We start from the raw sequence: 25,656 nt of genomic DNA on the forward strand, positions 1-25,656 counted from the left end.
TATTGCATTCACTGTAGAAGACCAGATGAGATCACATCTAATATTCCTTTTTAAAAATTTATTTTTGGCTGCACTGGGTGTTCACTGCTGTGCACAGGCTTTCTCTAGTGGCAAACAAGGGCTACTCTTCATTGCATGGCCCAGGTTTCACAGTGCAGGGGCGTCTCTTATTGCAGAGCACAGGCTCTAGGGCACGTGGGCTTCAGTAGTTGTGACTCGAAGGCTCTAGAGCTCAGGCCCAGTAGTTGTGGCCGATGGGCTTAGGTGCTCTGCAGCCTGTGAGATCTTCCCGGACCAGGGATCAGACCTGTGTGCCCTGCATTGACAGGTGGATTCTTAAGCCCTGAACCACCAGGGAAGTCTCCCATATTTAATATTCTTTTTCAACATCGTTTTGTTTTGCCTGTAAGAATAAACTTGTGAAAAGTTCTATAGAGAGTGGCATGCAATAGTAACTACTGTGCAGGCATGGATGCTCCATTTCAAAGATTCTGGAACTCCCCGAGTTGAATGTGTCAGGAGTCTGGACATGTAGAAAGGGAACCCTGGAACAGTGGTCAACAGCATGAAGCTTTAAGGCTTTTTTGAGAGATCAGTTCTCAGGAGAAGAGTATCTGAAGACATGGTCCTTCAGCGCTCCACACCTTTCATCTAATAAATGCAATGATGATGTAGCCAGAGGTGGAGAGAAAATTTTGCAATTCTTAGTGGACTTGAGAATTTTATAAAAAGAAAACCTGTCACCTTGTGTATAAGTGTGTAAGTAGTATGTAGAGGATAAGGAAAGGTAAGTAAGCACACCTGAGGAATCACCACCCAGGTTGCTGTAGATATAGCATGACCAGTATCTCAGAAGTCCATGTCCTTTGCTCTGCATCTCCTCCAAGGTACCCACTCCCCATGAACCTGTGAACTTCATGTAAATGGAATTGTACAGTATGCTTTCCTCAGCACTGGGCTGCTTTCGCTGTTTTGTTTGTGATCCCTGATGACTCAGTCAGTAAAGAATCTGCCTGCAATGCAAGACACCTGCGTTCTATCCCTGGATTGGAAAGATCCCCTGAGAAGGGAATGGCTGCCCACTCCAGTATTCCTGCCTGGGAAATCCCAAAAGAGAAGCCTGGAGGGTTACAATCCATAGAATCCCAAGAGCTGAACACAACTTAACAACTAAACCATCACCACCACCCATATTGTATGTCACTTTAGTTCATTGATTTTTATTCTTATACTGTATTAAATCACAGAACTATATTACGGTTTGCTTATCTCTTTTACTACTGATGGATGTTTGGGTTGTTTCCAGCTTGGGTTGTTCTCCATCATTCACGGTATTGTGAATGATGCAAAGCTTTCTTTGATGTGCCTTTTAGAGCACAGATGTATGTTTTAGTGTTGAATATGAAATAGAAATGGATCATTAAGGTAAGTTCAGCTTCCAGATGTCCAGTTGTGTTTTCTGAAGAATTGTACCAGCTTACGCCCCTACCAGTTAAGTGTATACGGTTTCCAGTTCTCCACATTCTTGCCAGTCCTTGTTAATGTCAGTCATTTTCTGTTTTCCCCCCAAACTTTAAACTTTTATTTTGTATTGGAGTATCGCCGATGTGATAGTTTCAGGCAAACAGCAAAGGGATTCCGCCGTACACATACATGTATCCATTCTCCCACCCAAGCTGGCGCATAACATTGAGCAGAGTTCCACGTGCTATACAATAGGTCCTTGTTGGTTATCTGTTTTAAATGTAGCAGCGTGTACATGACCTTCTCAAACTCCGTAACTGTCCCTTCCCCTGGCAACTGTAAGTTCTTTTTCTAAGTCTGTGAGTCTCTTTCTGTTTTGTAAGTAAGTTCATTTGTTTCACTGCTTTTTAGATTCCACATATAAGGGGTGTCATATGATATTTCTCCTTCTCTGGCTGACTTACTTCGCTCAGTATGACACTCGCTAGGTCCATCCATGTTGCTGCAAATGGCATTATTTCAGTCTTTATAATGGCTGGGTGGTATTCCATTGTATATATGTACCATACACTCTTGTCCATTCTTTATCCATGGATGTTTAGGTTGCTTCCATGTCTTGGTTATTGTAAACAGTGCTGCAATGAACACTGGAGTGCATGTATCCTTTTGGATCATGTTTTTCTCCGAATTTGCCCAGGAGTGGAACTGCAGGGTCATATAGTAGCTCTATTTTTTTTTTTTTTTTTTTTAAAGGAACCTCCATACTGTTCTCCACTGTGGCTGTACCAATTTACATTCCCACCAACAGTGTAGGAGGGTTCTGTTTTCTCCACACTGTCTTTAGCATTTGTGGATTTTTTGATGATAGCCATTCTGACCGGTATGAGATGATAACCTCATTGTAGTTTTGAGCTGCATTTCTCTAATAACTATGTTGAATATCTTTTCATGTGCCTACTGGCCATCTGTATGTCCTTCTTGGAGAAATGTCTGTTCAGGGCTTCTGCCTATTTTTTGAGTGGGTTGTTTTGATGATGTTAAGTGTCATAAGCTGTTTGTAAATTTTGGAGACCAATTCCTTAATGGTCATTTTCATTTTAGCCATTCTAATGGGTGTGTAAACAGTATTGCTGTGTGCTTTTATTTTGTTGTGTTTTTGTTTATTTTTTTCTGATGAATTCAGCCCCCTTTGATGTTTTATCGGTCATTTTTGTGTCCTCTTTGGTGGGATGCCTATTTATCTTTGACCATTTTTTAATTGGATTGTTTGTCTTCTCTTTACTGATTAATTGGTAAGTCACTGGTCAGATAAATGTACTGCAAATTTTTTTTTCCATTCTCTGGCTTGCCATTTTACTCTTGGTGTTTTGTTTGTTTGTTTTTGGTGGGGGATGTGCTGGGTCTTAGTTGCAGCATTCAGGATCTAGTTCCCTGACCAGGAATCAAACCCCGGGCCCCCTGCATTGGGAGCGTGGAGTCTTAACCACTGGGCCCCCAGGGAAGTCCCTTGGTGGTATCCTTAAATGAACAGAAGTTATTAATTTTAATCTACTCCAGTTATCAGTCTTTACCTGTGTTTACAACTTTTTGTGTCCTGTTTTAAGATATTTTTACCTGCTACTAGGTCATGAAAATATTCTCTTAGTTTGAAAAGTGTTATTAGTTTGCTTTTCTTATTTAGATCTACAATCTTCTTAGAATTAATTTTGTGATCCACTTTTATTCTGTAGATTTATCGTATATACTCAGCATTATTTATTGAAAATTCAGATTGTCTTTTTTCCACTAACTGAAGTATCAACTTTGTCATAAATTGAATGACTTTATTCACTCTCTATATATGTATATATACTTACTACTCTTTTCCATTAGTTTAGTGGTCTATCTTCATGCCAATACCACTCTTAGTTTTTCTTTTTACATTTTATTTACTTCCTCATTTATGGCTGCGCTGGGTCTTCATTGCTGCACACGGGCTTTGTTTGTTGAGTGAGTGGGGGCCACTCTAGTTGCGGGGTATGGGCTTCTCACTGCAGCGGCTTCTCTTGTTTCTGAGCGTGGGGTCTGGTCATGAGGGCTTCAGTAGTTGTGGCTCCCAGGCTCTAAAGCACAGGGTCAGTAGATGTGGCGCACAGGCCTTCTTGCCCCTCGGCACGTGGGATTTCCCTGGACCAGGGATCAAACCCCTGTCCCCTGCATTGGCAGGCAGATTCTTAACCACTGGGCCACCAGGGAAGTCCCCTACTCTCTTATTTATTGTAGCTTTGTAATAAGTCTTGATGTCAGCTAGTAAAAGTCCTCAACTTTGTTCTTTTTGAAAACTATTTTTTTATTATTCTTGACCCTTTGGATTTCCATGTGGCTTTTGGAATCAGTTTGTCATTTTCTCCAGTGCTAAACTTTTAATTGGGATGATATTGACTCTTAATAGATCAACTTGGGAGAACTGACTTCTTTTGTAGTAGTGAGCTTTTATATTCATGGGCCTTGTAGTGGTGGTGGTGGTGATTCAGTCGCTAAGTCGTGTCTGACTCTTGTGACCCCATGGACTGAAGCCTGCCAGGCTCCTCTCTCCATGGAATTCTGTAGGCAAGAATACCGGAGTGGGTTGCCATTTCCTCCTCTGGGGGATCTTCCTGACCCAAAGATGATCATAAGCTCAATCATGCGCTTGTTTACTCTGTAACAGTCTTGTATATATATATTAGATTTATTATTATGTATTAATGTTTGTTGATGAAAATTGTATTTGTTTCATTTTCTAATTATAGTCCTTTTGTATAAATACAGTCGATCTTTGTACACTGACATATCTAGTGATGTTGGTAAATTCAATTAATTCCATTAATTGCTTGAATATTCCTTTGGATTTTCTGCTTAACACAATTATGTAATTGGTGAACAATACCAAATTTACTTTTTCTTTAATATTTATTTCTTTTGTTCGCTTTATCATGTGGGCTTAGGTTTCCAGTATGATGCTGAATAGAAATGATGATGTGGTTATTCTTGTTTCTAAACTCAGGGAGAACGTATTTTATACTTCATCTTTAAGGATGATGTTAGCTATGGATTTTTTTGTTGGTACCATTTATCAGCACTAGAAAGTATTCTTTTATTCCTGATTTGCTATGAGTTTGAGTTTGTTGTTTTTTTTTTTAAATCCTAAATAGTATTGGATTTCCTTAAGTGATTTTTTGCATCTCTTAACATGATCATATTCCAAGATGATTCTCTCTTTTCATTTCTGAATCTGTATTCTCTTTTGATCAATTTTTTTTTAGGGACCTATCAATTTTAGTAGTCTTTTTAAAGAACCAACTTTTTGTTTTCTCAATTTTCTCCATTGTATATGTATTAATTTTTGTTGTTTATTATTTTCATCCTTCTCTCAGCATTACTTTGCTGTTATTTCTAGAATATTTGAAGTTGATCTTTAGTCCTCTTTTTGCAGTATATCATTTAAGGCTCTACATTTGCCTCTAAAAATATGGTTAGTTGCAGCCTATAAATATAAATTATTTTTTTCATTGTCATTTATTTGGATATATTTTCTAATTTCCCCTATTGGCTACTTAGAAGTATATTACTTAAAATTCCAAGTATTTGGGAATTTTCTAATTATTATTTTAAATTTTATTCCTAACCTGATTTCCCTCTAGTCAGAGAAGGTACTGTATATATAGACTTCCATTTCTTAAAATTTGTTGAGATTTATTTCCCCACAATTTGTTGTATTTTGTGTAGTTGCTGCATTGGGTGTTTTATATGTTAGGTCATGTTTAAAATTATTTTCAAAGTCCTGCATCCTCATTGATTATTTTTCCCTGCTTATTCTCTGAATTGCTGAGAGAGGTGTATAACTCACTATGTATTACTCACTATGTTGATTACATAGGTGTATTACTCACTATGGTTGTGAATTTGTCTCCTTCTCCTTTTAGTCTGTCCTTCTTCACATATTTTGAAATATTGTGAAGCTATATTATTTGGTACATACAGTTTTTAAACTGTTGTCTCTCTGATAGTTGGCCCTTTCACCATTATGAAATGTCCTTTTTGTCTCTAGTAATGTTTCCTGTCCCAAAACCTACTTTGTCTAATATTAATATAGCAACATCAGCTTTGTTTTCATGAGCATTTGCAAAGCATTTTTCATCCTTTCACTTTTTGTCTTTTCTGTATCCTAATATTTGCATTGTGATTCTTATGAGCAGTATGTAGTTGGGTTTTATATTTTAATTTAGCTTGACAACCTTCCTTTTTAATTGGTATATTTAGTCTATTGTCACTTAATGTAATTTGATATATTTGGATTTAAATCTACCACACTGTTCTTTGTTAACTTTCTCCCCCATTCTTCTTCATCTCTTCTTTTGCTTTCATGTGTATTAATCAAGTATTTTAATTCTCCCTTTACCCTTCCTCTATTAGCTTGTTTTGAAGTCTGCATAATTCTTTTAGAGGTTCCCCAAGAGATTATAATATATATCCTTGATTTATAAGCATCAAATGCAATTAGTACCTTTACTACTTCCTGAGAAGAATGGGTTATTAAATGACATTTAGTTCTACAATATTCACCCTCAAGGATTTATTTTTTATTGTTATATATTTAATATAATTTTAAGTTTATCTACATATTTATCCTTTCTGTTGTTCCTCATTCCTTCCTACAGTTTTATTCTTCCATCTGGCATCTCATTCCTTCTGCCTAAAATAACTCTTTTCAGCATATATCTTTTAGCATAGTTCTGCTGGTAGTGAGTTCTCTCAGTTTTTGTTTATTCTGGAAATGTCTTCATTTCACTTCCATTTTGCTAGGTTTAGAGTTCTCTGACTCATTTCCTCTAGTGGCCCTGGACTGGAATCTTACCATTTCCACTTGCTTACAGTGTACACTTAAATGAGTGTAGCCATCTTGGTCATATGGCAGTGAGTTTCCGGGTCTCATACCTGCCAAGCAAGAATGATTATTTTCAAAATTATGGATAATTAGTAGAAGCTTTTGGGAGGGCACTTTGTAGACTGTATAAAGATGTAAAGTGTACATACATAGCCTTCTAAACTAGTTAGCCCATTTCCCAATGCATATAATTACACAGGCGTAAAAGTAAAAATAATAGCAACCATTTATAAAGTACTTACGTGCTAGGCACCATTCTAAGTGCTTTACATGTATTAATGACCTCATCAGGGTAATTAACAGTGACCCTATGAGGGTACAGTTATTATTCCAGACTTATAGATGAGGTTAAGAAACCTGACCAAGATTATACAGTTGGTAAGAGATTAACTGAGACTTCAAACTAAGCAATCTGAGTTGAGAATCCATGCTTTTAATTACCATTCTATACTGCCCCTCCAGGGTGCTCATTAATGCATTTAGTAGCAAACATGAGAATACAGTAAATGTCCATCAATCAGAGGTAGTTAAGTAAGGTATTTCCATAGAGTAGAATGTGATATAGCCATTATAATGTAGTTCTATAGTAATGAAATAATGTGTATGACGTCCAGTCAATGAAAAACAGGTTACAGAACAGCTTGTACAGTATGGGTCCATTAATTGTAAAATTATGTGTGTGGGAAGGGAAGCTGGTTATGGACAGAAGGCTCGGAAGTGTGTCTTTAATAGTAAACCTGAATAGTTTTTGACAAAAACAATAAAGCTATTTTTATTTAAGGGACAGAGGTTATATCTTCTTCTTCTATCTGAATATATTTCTTGGGGCGTAATAACCAATTGAAAATAAAACCATGTGATAACTATTGAATGAATTGATAAATATTTGAGCTCCATTATTATTTACATAAGAATTTCCTATAAGAGAAGGAAGATTCTAGACTTTGCTGTGATGAATAATAACTCTTCATTGGTTGTATACTTGTATTTCTTATATCTTCCCTGGTACTGTCTTTTTTTCCTTTTTTTAAAACAGAGCAACACTTAATGTGGATTTTGGCAATAAAACAAATACATGGATGTCAAAGTGCTTTTGTTTGTGGTCCTTTTATTGTTTGGGAATCAGTTTAAAAGTTCACAAACCATTGATTTTCAAAATTCCTCTTTGTTGCTATAACCCTGTATCCCAGATCTGATTGAGAAAGGGAACCAAGTTCTCCACAGAATTAATATCCACGCATCTTCTCTGTGATGCTGTTTCAAAATAAGAAATTCATCTTGAAGGGTTTAGAGAAATAAGGTGGGCCAAGTTACCTGTGGAGAGAAAGAGTAGTATCTAGCTTGCCATACAGGGCAGATGAATAGTTCATCCATCACAACCATGAAACTGCCTAAGAATTCATCTCATTACCAAAGTATGCCTGGTTGGTGATCGAATGAACACTAATTGGGACACAGCAGACAGATGTAGAGGAGTGAATTAGCTGCCTTGCATCCTATACTCTGAAAATCAGCTGAAAGTCGAGTACTTAATTTTAATCGCAAAACACAACTGAGGACCGTGTTTGTGTATATCTGTAGGAATGTTCCTTAAAACATAATCACTGGAGAAAGGAAATAAACACTTCATGTATCATATTTTTAAATGCACACAGGGCTTCTTGTAAGTGCTGTAGTTCATTTGATTTTTTTCTGACCCTGAAACCTCCATACAATTATTCCATGCGTACAAGTTTATGGCACAGTTTGGATTCCACACCGCATCCCTGAGCTCTCACCACATGTGAAAACAAAGGGTCATGCGTGTACCGCAATCCTGTGCCTCGCTGTGTCTTGGGTCTCATTTCTCCACTTTAATAATTACATGGTGTTACCATCTTCACTTCACTCACAATGACTTGGAATTGACCATCCCTGTAACTGAGATTGTCCAGCTTGCTCGTAAGAGCTTCCCAGGTGATGCTAGTGGTAAAGACCCGCCTGCCAGTGCAGAAGCCATAGGAGCTGTGGGTTCGATCCTTGGGTCAGGAAGATCCCCTGGAGGAGGGCATGGCAACCCACTCCAGTATTCTTGCCTGGAGAATCCCCACGGGCAGAGGAGACTGGTGGGCTACAGTCCGGAGGGCCTCAAAGAGTCGGACACGACTAGAATGACTTAGCACGCACACCCTCGGCCTCATCATAAACATTGTGTGGCCATATCGGGCACACCGAGAACAGTCTGCAGAGCAGGACTGCCATTTTTAAATTCTCCAGTAATCTCCAGTTCCTCTAGTGATACACAAGCTGCAAAGGATTCCCCCAGGAAGTTCTGTTTCTACACAAGGAGCCAGGACTCAACGATTTGAGCCAACATTCCCCGGGGTGAGTGGCAAAGGACTGGGGCAGTTAATTTTCCTCTAATGTGAGCACTCATGTCACCAAGTCTATGAAGACTTTTAAGATCTTTCTCTGGGACCACTTTATACTCAAATGTTTCTTCATTGGCACATCACTCGAAGGCCTTCAAAATTTACTACCACCTTTTAAAAATATTTTATTTATATGTTTGTTTGGTTTCCTAGGGTCTTTGTTGTGGCATGCAGGATCTTTGGTTGCGGTGTGTGAGCGCTACACCACTGGCCCTGTAGTTGCAGCACGTGGGCTCTCTAGTCGTGCGACACGTGGGATCGTATTTCTGCAACTAAGAATTGAACCCATGTCCCTTGCATTGGAAAGCGGGTTCTTAACCACTGGACCACCAGGAAGGTCCTGTACTATCGCTTTTTTATGGTACTCACTGAAGTACTGTATGAATATATTATACGGTACTCATATAATTCAGAAGGTTTTTTATTTTTTTTAATGTGTACTTCAAGAAAGCACTCAGGGAGCTCCGACTATACCATGTTCGGCTTGAGGAGTCCGTGTTGGCCTCTGGAATTTAGCAAGGTGAGATAGCCTTCGCCATTCCCAGTGTGGTCCCCTAGGCGCGAGCCCCAGCGTCTTCTGGGACCTTCTTAGAAATGCAGACCCTGTGGCCCCACCTGGACCTGCTGGATTAGATTCTGCATTTTAACACGTTCCCAGTGGGCTCCAATGCAAGATGGAGTTAGGAAAACCCTGAAGCAGTTCTTACACAGCGTTCTAGCCTGTATGGTGGCAATGGCAATTACATTTCAACTTGCGTGGGCCTGTTCAACAATCATATCACATCTGAACATGAGTTTCGTCTGTTCGCTTGTTGCTCAGAGGCCCCTCTGCACACCCAGATCTGAGGAAAGTCGCTTAAATGTTTGACAGTGTCTATTGTGTCTTCCAGCAGATTGCCCTTCCCTATACTTGTCATTCTTGCAAGCTGCTTAGCAGTTGTCAAAGACAGTGTTATAACCTGCCTGGGAAGCTTGTTTGATCTGATGTCATAATCCTGTTGACCTGCCAAGCCCTGTGATTCGTTATAGTTAGAGCTGTTCATATTAATGTGAAGTGCGGGTGGGGAAGCTTTGTTTCATGAAGATCTACTGTTTGGACTTGTTAGATTCTGTGAAACCGAGACAAGGAAGTGATTATTTCCTAAATCATACTGTATATGGAGTTTAGAAATATACAGTCTACCTGAATCCTTTCTAGTTGATATTATAAAAAGCATGCAATAATGTCTTATTATATTACCACATCAAGAAATGTTAACACCTGCCTTGTTTACTTTTTGAGCACACCAGTGCCCTTTAAAGAGAGTATACACAGGAAAAAAAGATAAAAAATGCTACATTGTTACACGGATTATGCATATTCAATCATTCAAGACAGTCATGAATAAACAATTGAAAAATTATCTACTTGTTAGAATATAATTTTTAAGTGGTAAAATCATAATGCTTGTCCAAATATAAAATGAATGTGTCAAAGATTTTATTCAACTGATTAATTAATGAAGGAACCAGTCAAATATAAAGAGGGACTAAATATTTACAGACAGCTTGATAAATATTACCTTATGATTGCTGGGTTATATACAAAACTGGTTACTGTTCTACAGGGCAACAAACTGTTACCTTTGAGGTTAACAGCAATTATTTGTATCTCTAACCAACCCCCCAAATCTATCACTTAGCCTGTTCTTTCACAAACTCTGAGAATTTTAATCAATATTAAAGAATGGAGTGAACAAAGTATTATTCCTTCTATTATCTTTGAGAGGTCTGTGCCCCTAGAAGACATTGAAATGAGGTTTTCTGCCTTACCTTACATCCAAATTTTATATAATTTCTCTTACACTTATAAGAAAACCATTTTCTGTTAAAAATGTCAACATCATTTCTAATGAAGGATTGCATATGCTCACTTTCCAAGTGGGCATTTATTCTAAAACAGCAGAAGGTGAAAGTTGGCATACTCTTTTCTACATCCTATAGTTACTCCTGAACACCAGTAGGTTTTCAGAATAACTGTAGATTTCCATACCTAGTGATCCTGAGTACTCAACTTGTGCTTGGATATCTGAGGTGGCTCAGAGAACAGTCATGACAGAGTGCCCACTCAAAGAGGTGTGAATATCAGGAGGTTCTACTGTTCACACTCACACCACATGGCAAGGTAAATCTGCTCCCTGCTTTTGGTTCTCTGTGGACGCTGGTGTGTTTCAGTAGGAAATTAATATTTTTGAAATTAAGCACTCAACTCCTTCTCCCCTATACATATGCTAATTACATAACATGTAGGTTTCTCTCTGTAATCATTTATATTCATATTCATGAACAGTGCTTCCTCCCTCTTGCCGTTTGGCTTCCATTGAATCTCATCTGCATTATTCTCAGAAATTGAATTAATTGTGAGCTAGCATGGAAGAAGATAAATATTCTGAGTATATTAACTAGGAAACATTGATCTATAACTAAAAATTATTTTCTAAAATAATTGTAGGGTGTGCAGGTTTTGTTATTTTTTTTAAAGTTTGTTTTAATGTCAGGGTCTGCTTGCATTCAGAGCATTCACTACATCTACAAAGAAGAGGGTCTTGGCTTTTTACGCTGCTCCTGACTTCAGCTTGCTCTCCAAAGGCAGCCAAGGGCAGAGAGGGCCCTTCACATTCTCAGCAGGGGACCTGGCAGAGGGGAAGATGCCAGAATCATAGAGTTCTCGGCATAAATAGTTCCAAGATCTGAATGCATTCTTTCCTAACAATTGAATGAATGGGTTTGTTCTCCCCTTCTTTCTGGTGAGCTAACCTTGTGTTGTGTTGGTCTGTTCAAGAGCATTCTTCAGTGAAGATATTTGGGGTAGAATATAAATGTGCCCCAGTAAACCGCATATGGGAATGTGATGTAGGGTTAGAATTCACAACTGCGGGGAGTTCACAAGGCCTGCTCGTTGAAATACCTAGAGATGTTTACCATAAGGAAGAGTGTTTCTGTTTGGCTCAGAATAAAAACACTGTTTTATGTGTTTGTGTGAGCATTCACTAAAATGTGTCCTGATGCATGGGACAGCTCCGTTAGGATTCTTTTCTAAACATTTTAGATTGCCTGTCTTTATTATTGTTTTCTGTAATGAGGTATAATAAAGCCCAAGCTTTTATCTGTATATTAACTTTTACAACTAAAAATGAGAATAGGTACAAAAATCAAAGGCATTAAGGTAGATCTTCCTGCACTTTAACTTTAAAAATGCTAGGTTCATGTAATCATTTATTTTTTCCCCAAATAATTTAAAAGGCTTCATTTGAGCCTTGATGGTAAATTGAATTACAGATTTATTAAATTTCAATGTGATCTTTAGGATAACACTGGCCACACAATTTATATGCCTTTATTTTTTTATGCCTTTAAATGTTACCTACATCATGGAAGGATGGTATCTTGATTATCATATAGATTCTTGGGGGCATTTCATTATTTTGGATGATGTAAAAATTTATAAGCATCAGTTAATTATTTTCATTTTTGTCTATTTTGAAAGTCTGATTTTAACATCCTGACTTTTTGCATTGATTATATTTTTATCATAATAAAGGTGTTGACTAGAAGACTTAGAAAATATTTGCAAAGCCTGGAGAAGGTAATGATCATCTGTGATATCCATCTGTTTCCTGATATTTAATCCTTCCATGAAAATGTAGATTTATCTAAAATTAGGATCATCCTTTATGTAGACTTTGTATTCTGCTTGATATTCTCACTTACAGATACTTTGAAACTATTTTTAAAAAAAGGCAGAGGGTGCAGAAATGTATCTTTTCAAATGGAAATATTCCTGCTATGTTATTAAATAAGAAAGCAGTCTGCAATTTTATCTCCTTTTTGGTGTAAACAACATTATACCATGCTTGATTTATGTCTTTCCAGATTCTTTCTTATTACGACGTATGCTCCATTCCTTATCATCTTTTTGCTTATTTGTGTTTTCTGATTGTTCTATGGTGGAGCACTGTTAACTTTTTGGACTTCATCAGTATAGACTGAAATAACAAGAAGCATTCCTATCTAAGAGCCTTTGTGAGCAGCTTTTTCTTGGATCATTTTCTTAGGATAAATTCCTAGGAGTGCCATCATTGTGTCTAAGTGGTGAATATTTCGTGTATTTTGTACTCTTTATAGTCTAATTGCATTCTTCTTGAAAGTGAGTTTTAAATGTGTTTTCTACAAAGTAAAACACATTTATTCAGCCATTTTTGCCCTCATGTCTTTGCTTTATCAGGCTTTGTTGCATCATTATCTTTTCCCATCTTCCATAGAGTTCCTGTCTCCTTATAAACCACACACACTTTTTTCTCTTCCCCCACCCCCAAATCCACATTTTTCTGGACAGCATTATCCCAGTGCTGTCCAGTGGTTCCCACTTCTGTGTTCACTGACTCATTGGAAAAGACCGTGATGCTGGGAAAGACTGAAGGCAAAAGGAAAAGAGGGCTGCAGAGGATGCTATATGGTTAGATAGCACTGCTGACTCAACGGGCATGAGCTTGGGCAACTCCGGGAGATAGTGAAGGACAAAGGAGCTTGGTGTGCTGTGCTTCATGGGCTCACAAAGAGTAGGACATGACTTAGCAACTGAACAGGAACACCCTGTCCTAAGCCTCACCGCTCACCTTTGCCATCCCAGAGAACAGTGACTGCTTGTCCCTCTGGCCCCACATACTGTGCCAAACACAATAAAGATCACCTCCTCATTGAGAATCTGCCAAAATCAAAACATCAGATACTATCCTCAGATGAAGATTTTGTGAGTTTTTTGTTTCTATAAATTTAGTAGCTTGAAAAAATTGTATACAAAATTGTCCTTGAATTTTCAAGCATTATTTTTTAAAACTGTTTCAGTTCAGTTCAGTCGCTCAGTCGTGTCCAACTCTTTGCGACCCCATGAACTGCAGCACGCCAGGCCTCCCTGTCCATCACCAACTCCCGGAGTCCACTCAAACTCATGTCCATCGAGTCGGTGATGCCATCTAGCCATCTCATCCTCTGTCGTCCCCTTCTCCTGCTGCCCCCAATCCCTCCCAGCATCAGGGTCTTTCCCAATGAGTCAATGCTTTGCATGAGGTGGCCAAAGTATTGGAGTTTCAGCTTCAGTATCAGTCCTTCCAATGAACACCCAGGACTGATCTCCTTCAGGATGGACTGGTTGGATCTCCTTGCAGTCCAAGGGACTCTCAAGAGTCTTCTCCAATACCACAGTTCAAAAGCATCAATTCTTCAGCGCTCAGCTTTCTTTATAGGCCAACTCTCACAACCATACGTGACTACTGGAAATACCATAGCCTTGACTAGATGGACCTTTGTTGGCAAAGTGATGTCTCTGCTTTTGAATATGCTATCTAGGTTGGTCATAACTTTCCTTCCAAGGAGTAAGCGTCTTTTAATTTCATGGCTGCAGTCACTATCTGCAGTGATTTTGGAGCCCAGAAAAATAAAATTTGACACTGTTTCCATTATTTCCCCATCCATTTCCCATGAAGTGATGGGACCAGACGCCATGATCTTCGTTTTCTGAATGTTGAGCTTTAAGCCAACTTTTTCACTCTCCTCTTTCACTTTCCTCAAGAGGTTTTTTAGTTCCTTTTCACTTTCTGTCATAAGGGTGGTGTCATCTGCATATCTGAGGTTATTGATATTTCTCCTGGCAATCTTGATTCCAGCTTGTGCTTCTTCCAGCCCAGCATTTCTCATGATGTACTCTGCATATAAGTTAAATAAGCAGGGTGACAATATACAACCTTGACGTACTCCTTTTCCTATTTGGAACCAGTCTGTTGTTCCATGTCCAGTTCTAACTGTTGCTTCCTGACCTGCATATAGGTTTCTCAAGAGACAGGTCAGGTGGTCTGGTATTCCCATCTCTTTAAGAATTTTCCACAGTTTGTTGTGATCCACACAGTCAAAGTCTTTGGCATAGTCAATAAAGCAGAAATAGATGTTTTTCTGGAACTCTCTTGCTTTTTTGATGATCCAGCAGAAGCTGTTTAGAAGAAGTTTATTATCAGAAGTGTAGAGACCCCAAATGAACGTAGAAAGTTCATTAGAACTGGTTCAAGTATTTTTCTTACAAAAATATCTAAATTGCCTTCATACAGCACCACCTTTTATGGCCCAAAACCCAAATATGTGGATAGAAGGAAAGAAGCTCCACAGCAGCAGGCATGTTGGCCAAAATTACTTTCACCTCAAATGCTAGGGCTGTGGACCAAAAATAGTCTCATTTCCTGATATACTGAAGAACAGAATTGGTTGGTGAAAAATATTCCAACCAGATGTCCAGGAATTTGGTAACTGCAGGTGCAAAGGAAAGGAGGGAAGGAAGGCAAATTGTCTTCTATGTATTAAAACAGTGAAAGTGTTAGTCATGCCCGACTCTTTGTGACCCCATGGACTATAGCCTGCCAGATCCTCTGTCCATGGGATTCTCCAGGCAAGAGTACTGGAGTGGGTAGCCATTTCCTTCTCCAGGAGATCTGCCCAACCTAGGGATCAAACCCAGGTCCCCCACACTGGGGGCAGATTCTTTACCATCTGAGCCACCAGAGAAGCCCATTATATAACAGTGTGTTTTTTAAAAAATTATGTGTTATTTCTCTTTGGCGATGGGTCTTCATCGACGCATGCAGGCATTCTCTAGTTGTGACGAGTGGGGCTACTCTCTAGTTGGGATGCCTGGGCTTTTCATCATGGTCACTTCTCTTGTTGCAGAGCCCTAGGGCTTGGGCTTCAGTCCTTGTGGTATATGAGCTTAGTTGCCCTGCAGCATGTGGAATCTTCCCAGACCAGGGATCAAACCCACGTCCCCTGCAGTGGCAGGTGGATTCTCAACCACTGAACCACCAAGGGAAGTCCTAACCCTAACAGTGGGTTTTAAGTGTTATGGATAGTCCATTGAGAGAAAGGCATTACATTCTCCAGATCTCTGTAGCTGAATATCTGTGACATGTTAGGCACTGTGCTGGGAGCTTTGAGGAATAAGGTCAAGTTGCAGGAGAACTTCCTCCTTGCCAATCAGTGTTACAATCAACTCAGGAGAAAGGCATGTGAACGGAGAACTACAGCAAAGGCAATTTAAGAGAGGGGCTTTTTGAGTGCTGTTAAGCAAATGCCTTTACATTCAGTTCAGGGACAGGCTATTTCCAACTGTGGAGGCAGAGGAAGATATTCTGCAAAGGAAGTAGCTTTTGAGCTGAGCCTTAGATTAGCTGATAATATCTTGAGAGATAAAGATGGCTAAAAATGTACATGAAAGGGATGCAAAATTCTGATAAAATTGTGCCAGGCATTTTGGGAAAAGCAAGTAGACCTATCTGACTGGTGTGGAAAGTTCAAATGGAAAAGGAATGAGAGAAAACCCTGATATGATAGGTTAATTAAACCCATATCATGCAGGACTCGGACTCTCAATTGAGAGGCTGGTATTTCTCAGAGTTGTTTCTGTTTTGACTCATTACATGAGCATTATGTTGGGATGTAAAAATGCAGACTCCTGGGCCACGCTGCAAGTCAGAATCAGAAGGCAGGCCTCTGAAATCTGCATCTTAAAAATTATCTGAAATTTTGATTTAGTGATTCCAGTGCACACTAAATTCCAGGACTTCCCTTGTGGCTCAGCTGGTAAAGAATCTGTCTGCAGTGTGGGAGACCTGGGTTCGATCCCTGGGTTGGGAAGATCCCCTGGAGAAGGGAATGGCTACTCACTCCAGTACCCTGGCCTGGAGAATTTCATGGACTGTATAGTCCATGGGGTCACAAAAAGTTGGACACAACTGAGCGACTTTCACTTTCACTTTTCCAGTGCACACTAACACTAAAACTGGTGAACATTTGCATTGAAATGGCAACCAGGAAGGCAGTCAGTGAATGCTGTGGGCAGGTGAATGGCCAGCAGGCAGGGAAATTCAGCAGTGACAGCAGGTGCAGGAGCTTGTGAATCAAGGAGGAGGGAAGTCTGTGGAAGTGACTGGTGGCCAGAGATAGCGATAGAGAGGAGCAGTCATTAGGACTCATGGGGGTGGCACCAACAGAAATATGTATAATAAGTGAATTTCCCTGAACACCTCCAGGGTCAGTCTGAACCTCTCCCCCTCTGCAAAGTTGTGTTTAACCCCCACCGCTAACAGAAATGCTCATGAAAAAAAAATGCCTGGACTTTCCCGAGGGCGTCTCACATGTGCTCATGAACCCATCTGAGTCCCGAGCGCCACGTTGTCCTGCTGGATGGATGTCATGATGTGAAGACTGCTCTGCTGGGTCCCTTGCTCTCTGCCCAGGCTGTGACCCATGAGCACCTTGAATTTGCTTACTGCTCTCCAGGCCCAGTAGCTTTCTGAGACCGTCCCATCAGCCAGTCTGGGAGATGCCATTGTCGCTGTGAGTTCTGTGGTCCCTGCCCCGTCAGCATCCTTCCCTGCTGATGTGCATGTCACCAGCATCTCTTTGGCCGCCTCACCAGGCCAAGCAGATACAGTGGATGATCTGGATGCTCCACTTTTGTCCTGCCAGGTGGTATCATAAAGTACCCACATGGGGCACTGTGGCCTGGAGGGACGAGGAAGACTGGATTCTTCTCTTTGGATAGCCCTCTGCAAGAAGGATCTCTAAGCAGCCTTCTTTAGCTCTGTGTTTTGTAGATGGAGGCAAAATGCTCTTTCATCCTCTCTAACTTCTTCAGGGCTCAGACATCAGTTCAGTGGGGCTGCCAGGACACACCCTGAGAGGCAGAGAGTAGAGAGAGTAGAGTACCACTGAGAGAGTAGAGGCTTGTGTTGGGGTATTGAGTTCATTGTGCCTGGCCCTCCTCCTCCCCTCAAAATGTATGTTCCTCTAAAACACAAGGCACCCTCTGTTCCCAGCAGGTGATGCTTTGGCAGGCCAGCTGCACCCTCCCCCCCATCACCGTATCTGACCAGTCCCCTGTGGAGGATACCATAAGATCACCTGAGATCCCCACTTCACATGGGGATTGAAAGGCAAATTGTGTTTGGAAGAAAAGAGACAAAAATTATTTCACTTAATTTTTTAACAGAGGCAGTCTGTGCTAAGTCGCTTGAGTTGTGTCTGACTCTTTGTGACCCTATGGTCTGCAGTCCGCCAGGCTCCTCTGTCCATGGGATTTTCCAGGCAAGAATACTGGAGTGGGTTGCCATGCCCTCCTCCAGGGGTCTTCCCCACCCAGAGATCAAACCCGCATCTCTCATGTCTCCTGTATTGGCAGGCGGGTTCTTTACTGCTAGCACCATCTGGGAAACCCAGAGGCGGTACATTTATATAATTCAAAAGGTACACAGGAGTATCCTGTGAAAAGTCTTCCCACCTCCATCCCCTGCCCTTCAAGTGAACCTATTTGTGTTTAAAGTAAAAATGTATAGTCTACCAGCTTTTTAAAAATGGAAAATGGTAGCGTGCTGTACACACTGTTATATACCATGCTTTTTACAATTCCATATGAGAGCGTCCTCATTCTTTCTACAGCTGCAGAGTATTTGTTTGTAGGGTTATATTTAACTGCTCCCTACAGGTAGAACTTGGCATTTCCCCAGGCTTTTGCTGTTATGGATGATGCTACAATGGACAATTTGTAAAGAGCTCATTACAGACACAGGCAGGTGTGTCTCTCCATGGTCAAGTCACATATCACTAGGTTCCTCCTCATAAGTGTTGTGCCACTTTGCATTCATACAGTTAAGAGACAGGAGTCCCTTTGCCCCCACCTGCTGTTTCATCAACAGAATGCTGTCAGACTTCTGGATTTTTGTTAATGCTGACAGGTGAGGGGTACCACAAACTGCTGAGTTTGGGGGGGAGGGGAGAGAGCTGGGTTGGGAACCTCTGGATGGCCAGAGCACTGCTTCACACATGGCACACGCAACGCTGTTAATGAGTAAAAACAAAAGAGTCCACCAGCTTTCTTATTTTTGTCTAAATGTCATTTTTAATTTCATGTATTAAATGAACAGTAAAATTGATTTTGCCTTGGGTGTATAGTTCTCTGGATGTTTTAAAAAATATTTATTTGTTTGGCTATGCCTGATCTTTGTTGTGGCATGTAGGATCTAGCTCCCTGAGCAGGCTCCCCCCGCACTGGGAGCACGGAGTCTCAGCCACGGGATGACCAGGAAGTCCCAGTTCTCTGGATTTGAATACCAGGATTGATTTGAGTAACTGCCACCGTAACACGGGACGGCTCTGTCACCCCAGAGTCCCCCGTGCTCTCCCTTCGCAGCTGCACCCTCCCTCCCCCAGACCCTGGCAACCACGGATCTGTTCCCCAGTCCTGTAGTTCTGTCTTTCAGAGAATGTCATAAAAATAGAACCATACAGTATGTTACCCTTGGAGACTGCTTTTTCCATTCAGCGTGATTTCCTGGAGATTTCATCCAAGCTGTTGCCTGCATTCGTATTTTGTTGCTTTTTATTGCCAAGAAATAGTCCATTGTATGAACATAGCACAGTCTGTTTACCCCTTGAGTGACATGGAGGTTGTTCCCAGTTTGGGGACATTATTAATAGAATGGCTGTAAACATTTGCATACTGGCTTTTGTATGAATGTAAATTTTAATTTCTCCTCAGCTTAGTTTGATTTCCACTTATTATGAGTAAGTTTAGGTATATTTTCATGTTTATAAGGCATTCATAGTTCCTTTTCTATAAAGTGTTCATTTCCTTTACTTATTTTTCTTTTTGGGTGTTGATGACCTTTAGACAAGTTGGTTAGGGGAGTTGACAGACATCTGAATGAAAATCGCTGTTAGTTTAAAAAGGTAGGGCCAAAGTTTGAGAGAAAAATGTCTGAAAACAAAAGATTTTAGAGTTACTCTGGTAGAGAATGGAGAGATGGGGTCATGGATCTACACAAGCTCTAAATGGAGGGGAAAAAAGACAGCCTGAAGACAGAATCTGTGGAAACGCCCTGGTTAGGATCTGAAGGAGGAAACTAAGCAAGAGACCTCTTGGAGGTCAGAGAAAAGCCATGATGGTGCAGGGTAACATTAACAAAAGCTGAATATTGAAGGTCTACTAAGTAAAGGGTGTAAACCTACAGGGCCCAGTGTTCAGAAAAAGAAAGAACATCTCTTTCCAAGAATCCCAAGCAAAACCCCCCGGTTTTGTCTGATTGGACTGGCGCAGGTCACATGACCATCCCTGGACCAATCAGGATAACCAGGATTGTTCTACCTGGGTCACGGTGCTCCAACTCCCATGTTTTCCAGAACTTCATGGATCCCCAGTGAGAGGTATGAGGCTGCTGGGTCAAAGACAGATGCTGAGGAAACAGCCAGCAAGTGTCTAGTAAGTGGGCTTTGAGAATTGTGTATCAACAAAGTTTAGTTTAGTCAGCAGTTGTGTTACAAGGCGAAGAAGTCGAGGCAACAGGTGGAGAAAAACTCAATTCGAGTTTGCCTCAAGTTTTGGTAACCAAGAAGTTTAAATGAAGGACTGCTTCTCCCCGCCGCCTGCCCAAACAAGACAACACGCATGCATAACCACAGCACAGGGGACGGTCATGGGACCGTGATCATGGAGACCACGCAGCCTGAGGGGTCATTGAGGAGAAGGATGGCAGAAGTAACAGCAGGTGAAGCCCAGGGGTCACATGGAGGACGTGCAGAGTACAAGGCTTCCTCTGAGAAGGCCAGTGGCCTCCCAGTCCCCATACTCTTGCCCTTCTTGTATTCATTCTCCCCACTGCAGTCATAAAATCTTGTCATGTTGGTACCCAGAGAGAGCTATGTCAGCGGCTTCATGTTGTTCCCTCGATGTAAGTTTTATGGAGTGCATTGGATTTTAGAACCCTGTGGACTTCCTGCCTGTGTTTACCCTTTACTCTTCAGCGCCCTAAAACCATCACAATCCACAAGCTGACCACTTTTCCTCTTCAACAATGGCAATCCTCTGTCTCTTCTCTAGACTGTAAGCTCCCCATAGTCATGGATTGTGATGGTTTAGCTCAGACTGGATCCTCTAGCAATGTGGCATACAGCAGGGGCTCGCACATGTGGACATTGGAAGGATGAATGGGTACCCTCTAATCTGAAAACTGCTCTAGCCTCAGTGTTTACTTCTAAGGTCTGATTCTCACTCATTGTTTACCCGAATCAGATGTCATTTTATTAGAAACTAAACAAGAGCAATAATGAATGCAGAATTGGGGGAGGGGGAGACCAACTCTTTAGAATTCTATTTTATATTTATGGGGGAAAAAAGAGTGGGAGGGCAACATGCCAAAATATAGACACAGTTGACAATAGGTAGTGGAAATAAGGATCTGTTTTTTCTTATACTTTTTGGTGCTTCCCAGATTTTCTACAATGCATGTGTTTTACTTTTTGTTGTTTTCCAGATTTTCCAATGCATTGAAGAAAGTCTTTCAATTTTTCAATTATAAAATTTCAAAATAACCCACAGGAAACTGTAACAAAACCATAGCAAGCTCCTCATTCTCTGACTTAAATGTATTAATCAATTGGTTATGTTGAGACTTCACCTAATGAATTTTGCTGTGAAAACACTAAAGGAAGAAGAAAATGGAGGACATTAAGGAGTTAAAAATATTTTAAACATGCCTTTAAGGAAGGAGGCAAAGGAGGGAAGGGGAGAAAGAGAAAAAATAGGGAAAGGAGGAGAGAGGGACATGGGAACAAAGAAGGAAAACCACAGTCTGAAGTGTCCTGAAGAAGGATTGATTAAGCATCGCGCATGCACCCAGTGAGACATGTACACTATCTGAAGTTCTGTCTCTGAAGACAGTGGTAGTGCCCAGATGGGCACAATGGAGCTTCCATACCGCCACATCTAAAATATCTTCCCTGCTGCTGCTAAGTCACTTCAGTCGTGTCCGACTCTGTGTGACCCATAGACGGCAGCCCACCAGGCTCCCCCGTCCCTGGGATTCTCCAGGCAAGAACACTGGAGTGGGTTGCCATTTCCTTCTCCAATGCATGAAAGCAAAAAGTGCAAGTGAAGCCGCTCAGTCATGTCTGACCCTCAGCGACCCCATGGACTGCCGCCTACCAGGCTCCTCCATCCATGGGATTTTCCAGGCAGGAGTACTGGAGTGGGGTGCCATTGCCTTCTCCCAAAATATCTTCCCAGACCACCCCAAATAAACACACTCTGTAAGTAATGATGATGCTCTTGCTTTTAACATGGCTCCTGCAGAAGGTGACTTCCTCCTCCACCCTCTGCCTGCCAAGAAAGGATGACACCATCTTTGTGAAGATCATGACAATCCTTGTGACTTAAGGTGTGGGTGTGCTAGTTGCTCAGCGGTGTCCAACTCTTTGCGACCCCTGTGGACTATAGCCCATCAGGCCCCTCTGTCCATAGAATTCTCCAGGCAAGAACACTGGAGTGAGTTGCCGTTCACTTCTCCAGGGGATCTTCCCAACCCAGGGATCGAAGCCACGTCTCCTGCACTGCAGGCAGATTCTCTACCATCTGAACCACCAGGGAAGCCCTGTGACATAATATTAAATAAAAAATAATAGTTTGAAGGGAATTCCCTGGTGGTCCAGTGGTTAGGACTCAGCACTTTCAATGCAGTTGCCTGGGTTCAGTCCCTGGTTGGGGAACTGAGATCCTGCAAACCACATAGTATATGGCCAAAAAGCAAATTTTTTAAAAGTATAGGATGGAAAAAAAAAAAAAAAAAGATTGAAGAAAGTGTGGTTATAGCCATGCATTGAGAAAATAAACATAAAATTTATTCCAAAAGATGGAAAAACTGAAAGACATATCATGAATAGCAATACAATGATGAATAGCATGACTGTGTTTTTCCTACTTTTAAAATATATATTTTAAAAAATATATGTATTATAAGGGACTTCCCTGGTGGCTCACTGGTTAAGACTTCACCTTCCAGTGCCAGGGGCGTGGGTTCGATCCCTTGGTCAGAGAGGTAAGATCCCATATGCCTCGAGGCCAAAAAACCAAAACATAAAATAGAAACAATATTGTAGCACATTTAGGAAAGACTTAAAAAAATGGTCCACATCAAAACAAAAAAAAAAATCTTAAATAGTATTATAAAATAAAGCAATGTAAAAATTGTGTTTTAAACATCTAATCAGTTTTACTTGACTTGAAATTAATACAGGAAGAGCTCTCACCATTCTTTGCTCTCCTTCCCGCAGGATGTGCTGGGCGGCGTCCTGATCACCGCCATCCTCATTGTCCTCACTTACCCTGCCTGGACCCTGATCGATCGCCTGGACTCGGCCAGCCCCCTCTTACCCGTGTGTGTTCTAGTGGTGCCGTTCTTCCTGTGCTACAACTACCCCGTGTCTGATTACTACAGCCCGACCAGAGCGGACACCACCACCATCATGGCTGCTGGGGCTGGGGTGACCATAGGGTTCTGGATCAACCATTTTTTCCAGCTCGTGTCTGAGCCCATGGAATCCCTCCCTGTTATTCAGAACATCCCACCGCTCACCACCGACCTGTTAGTTTTGGGTCTGGCCAAATTCACTGTGGGAATTGTGCTGATCCTCCTGGTCCGTCAGCTTGTACAGAAGCTCTCGCTGCAAGTGTTGTACTCCTGGTTCAAGGTGGTCACCAGAAACAAGGAGGCCAGGCGGAGACTGGAGATCGAAGTGCCTTACAAGTTTGTCACCTACACGTCTGTTGGCATCTGTGCTATCACCTTTGTGCCAATGCTCCACAGGTTTCTGGGATTACTCTGAGCCTCAAACAGTCACTGGAAAAGACATCAAAATTTCAGTGGGGAAGTCTTGATGACACATTTTTCTTTAAAAAAAAGTTTCCTTAAGTCACATGTCTATTTTGCTAATATCTGAGATAAATGTTGCTGCTGTATGGTGGGGAAGTTGTCTCGCAGGAACCACTTGCCTGTAAGGGTCATGTCACGGATGAAGCTGGGCTAAACCCACAGTTGACCTCTTTCAGTGTCCCCCACCCTGTTACATGGACTTTGGGCCAGCCCTGGGCTGGCAGGAATTGCAGCCTGGCTTAGGAGTGGCCACAAACACCCTGGGTTCTGGAGAGCATGACCCAGAAAGGTGGACATCAGGTTTTCTTTTCAATTATGACCCTGCCCATCGCTGAGTCTCAGTGCTGGTCCGAGAGAAAGGATGATGTTCCTTGGACAGGGTGACTTTCTGTCGTTACGATCACATGAGACCATGCCAGCTCACAGGGAAAGAGTGCTGTAAACCTCCCCAGGAAGCGTGAAAGGCAGGGCAAAGCCCTGAGGTCCTAGGCAAGAACCTGCTTTTCCTGTGTGTCCTGGTCTCTGTCAGGTGCGCATTGGACAGGAGGGGATCTGCTCCTCCTTGTCTGTACACTTTGCAGGATTTGGGTACCATTTATTTCTATCCTCTTCTGAACCATGAACCCAACTGGCTGCTCCCAACTCACTTCATCCGGGTTCCTCTGGGTGTGCGGCTCTCTCCTGCATCAGAGTGACTTGGGACAAGCCCTCTGCCCTTCTTCAGCTTTTTTTGCTTTTTACAAACTGGGAAGGCACTGTTGTGGGCCTGTTAAAGTGGATCAGTAGAAGAACAGGTGAATGTAATCCTTCTTGGGGCCCTAGACCTCCGTCCTGGCCACTGTTTCTTCATTACTTTTTCTAAATCCATTTTCTCATCTGCTAAATAGAATCAGGGGCTCCCTTTCCATCTCCCACCCCCACCTCTTATCTCTTCGCAATTTTAAGGGTAATTAATGTCAGAACAATATCAGCCTCTCTTTGGAACAAGCCAACCCAACCCAGCATCCTTTAGACCCCAGGCAAGTCCTTATAAGACTTAGGAAGATGATCATTATGCAAACACCCTCCTGCAGGGGCTCCTCTAGGAGGAGGAACAAGAATGAAGAGGAACAGCTGAACAGCTGTCAACAGTGTTCTTAAAAGCGAGTGTCAATGGGCAGTTAACAAAGTGTCTTGTGGTGGAGCTCCTGAGTTGCTGAAGCCAATGCTTTATAACCTTCTGCGTCCTCACCACTCACATACTTTGAGGGGAAATCTGCCTGTCTGGACAGTTAGGTTCTTACCTCCGCATCCGGTGTGAAAACTGAACACCCGTTTATCCTGATTTCAAAGATGCACCCTGGCCTTTTGGTTGCGATCATCTCTGATGTTTGCCTTCATGCTTCTGACATTTTTCATAGTTAGAAGGCAGGAGTCAAAATGAATTTGCCATTTGCCTGTTTTTACATCCTCTGACCAGCATCTGTGGCACTCTGGTAGGGGGATGCCCCAAGTCACGGGCACCCCCACCCGAGACCACCCCACATTGCAGTGCATGCAGCCGTCTCTGTACCCCCATCCCTGTGGGCTGCCAGACCTGAGATCATAGCCCTGGGTAATATTTACACAAAATGATTTTAGTTGACTTCTCTGAAGCCAACAGGCAAAAGGATCAGCTTTTTCCACTTGTATCCTTTGAGAAGGGTGGTAATTATTGTCATAGCGGTGGGTGTGAGCGATTCATTTGTGTGTGTATATAAATTTTACCACCATCTCTTTAGTTTTAAGCCCCAACAACAGAACTGCAGTCAGCTGTATTGATGTATTCAAGCCTGTATTTATACAATTTGGATTGAGGATGAATATGGTAGCCATTGCTCAGTAAAGAAAGACTCACAGATTGGTCACTTTTTAAAGTCTCTTGTTACATCAACTGAAGAATAAAAAGTACACATTGGTGAGGCCAAGCTTAGTTTTTGAGCACGATGGCACTGTGGCCTAGAATCAGGCAGAAACTGTTTAGAAAAAACCATTTTAACTGCTTCAAACTGCAGCTTGGTCAGCCCTCATTCACTTTACCCAGCCCTTCACCCTGTTATACACACACACACACACA

General features: G+C 41.5%; 1 protein-coding gene across 6 annotated transcripts in view; it reads left to right on the plus strand.

Moving 5' to 3' along the window:
- The window catches only part of SGPP2 (sphingosine-1-phosphate phosphatase 2), a 141,204-nt gene extending 117,596 nt beyond the window's left edge, over positions 1-23,608 (plus strand). For all 6 annotated transcript variants that reach the window (XM_055573583.1, XM_055573582.1, XM_055573584.1 and 3 more), the window contains one exon: positions 22,963-23,608. In XM_055573583.1, the coding sequence (XP_055429558.1) occupies positions 22,963-23,514 (552 nt within the window). In that variant the 3' untranslated portion in view covers positions 23,515-23,608. The remainder of the gene's footprint in view (positions 1-22,962) is intronic.
- The last annotated feature ends 2,048 nt before the right edge of the window (positions 23,609-25,656 follow it).

The sequence above is a fragment of the Bubalus kerabau genome, chromosome 3 (genome assembly GCF_029407905.1).
Source record: "Bubalus kerabau isolate K-KA32 ecotype Philippines breed swamp buffalo chromosome 3, PCC_UOA_SB_1v2, whole genome shotgun sequence".
Classification (NCBI taxonomy): domain Eukaryota; kingdom Metazoa; phylum Chordata; class Mammalia; order Artiodactyla; family Bovidae; genus Bubalus; species Bubalus kerabau.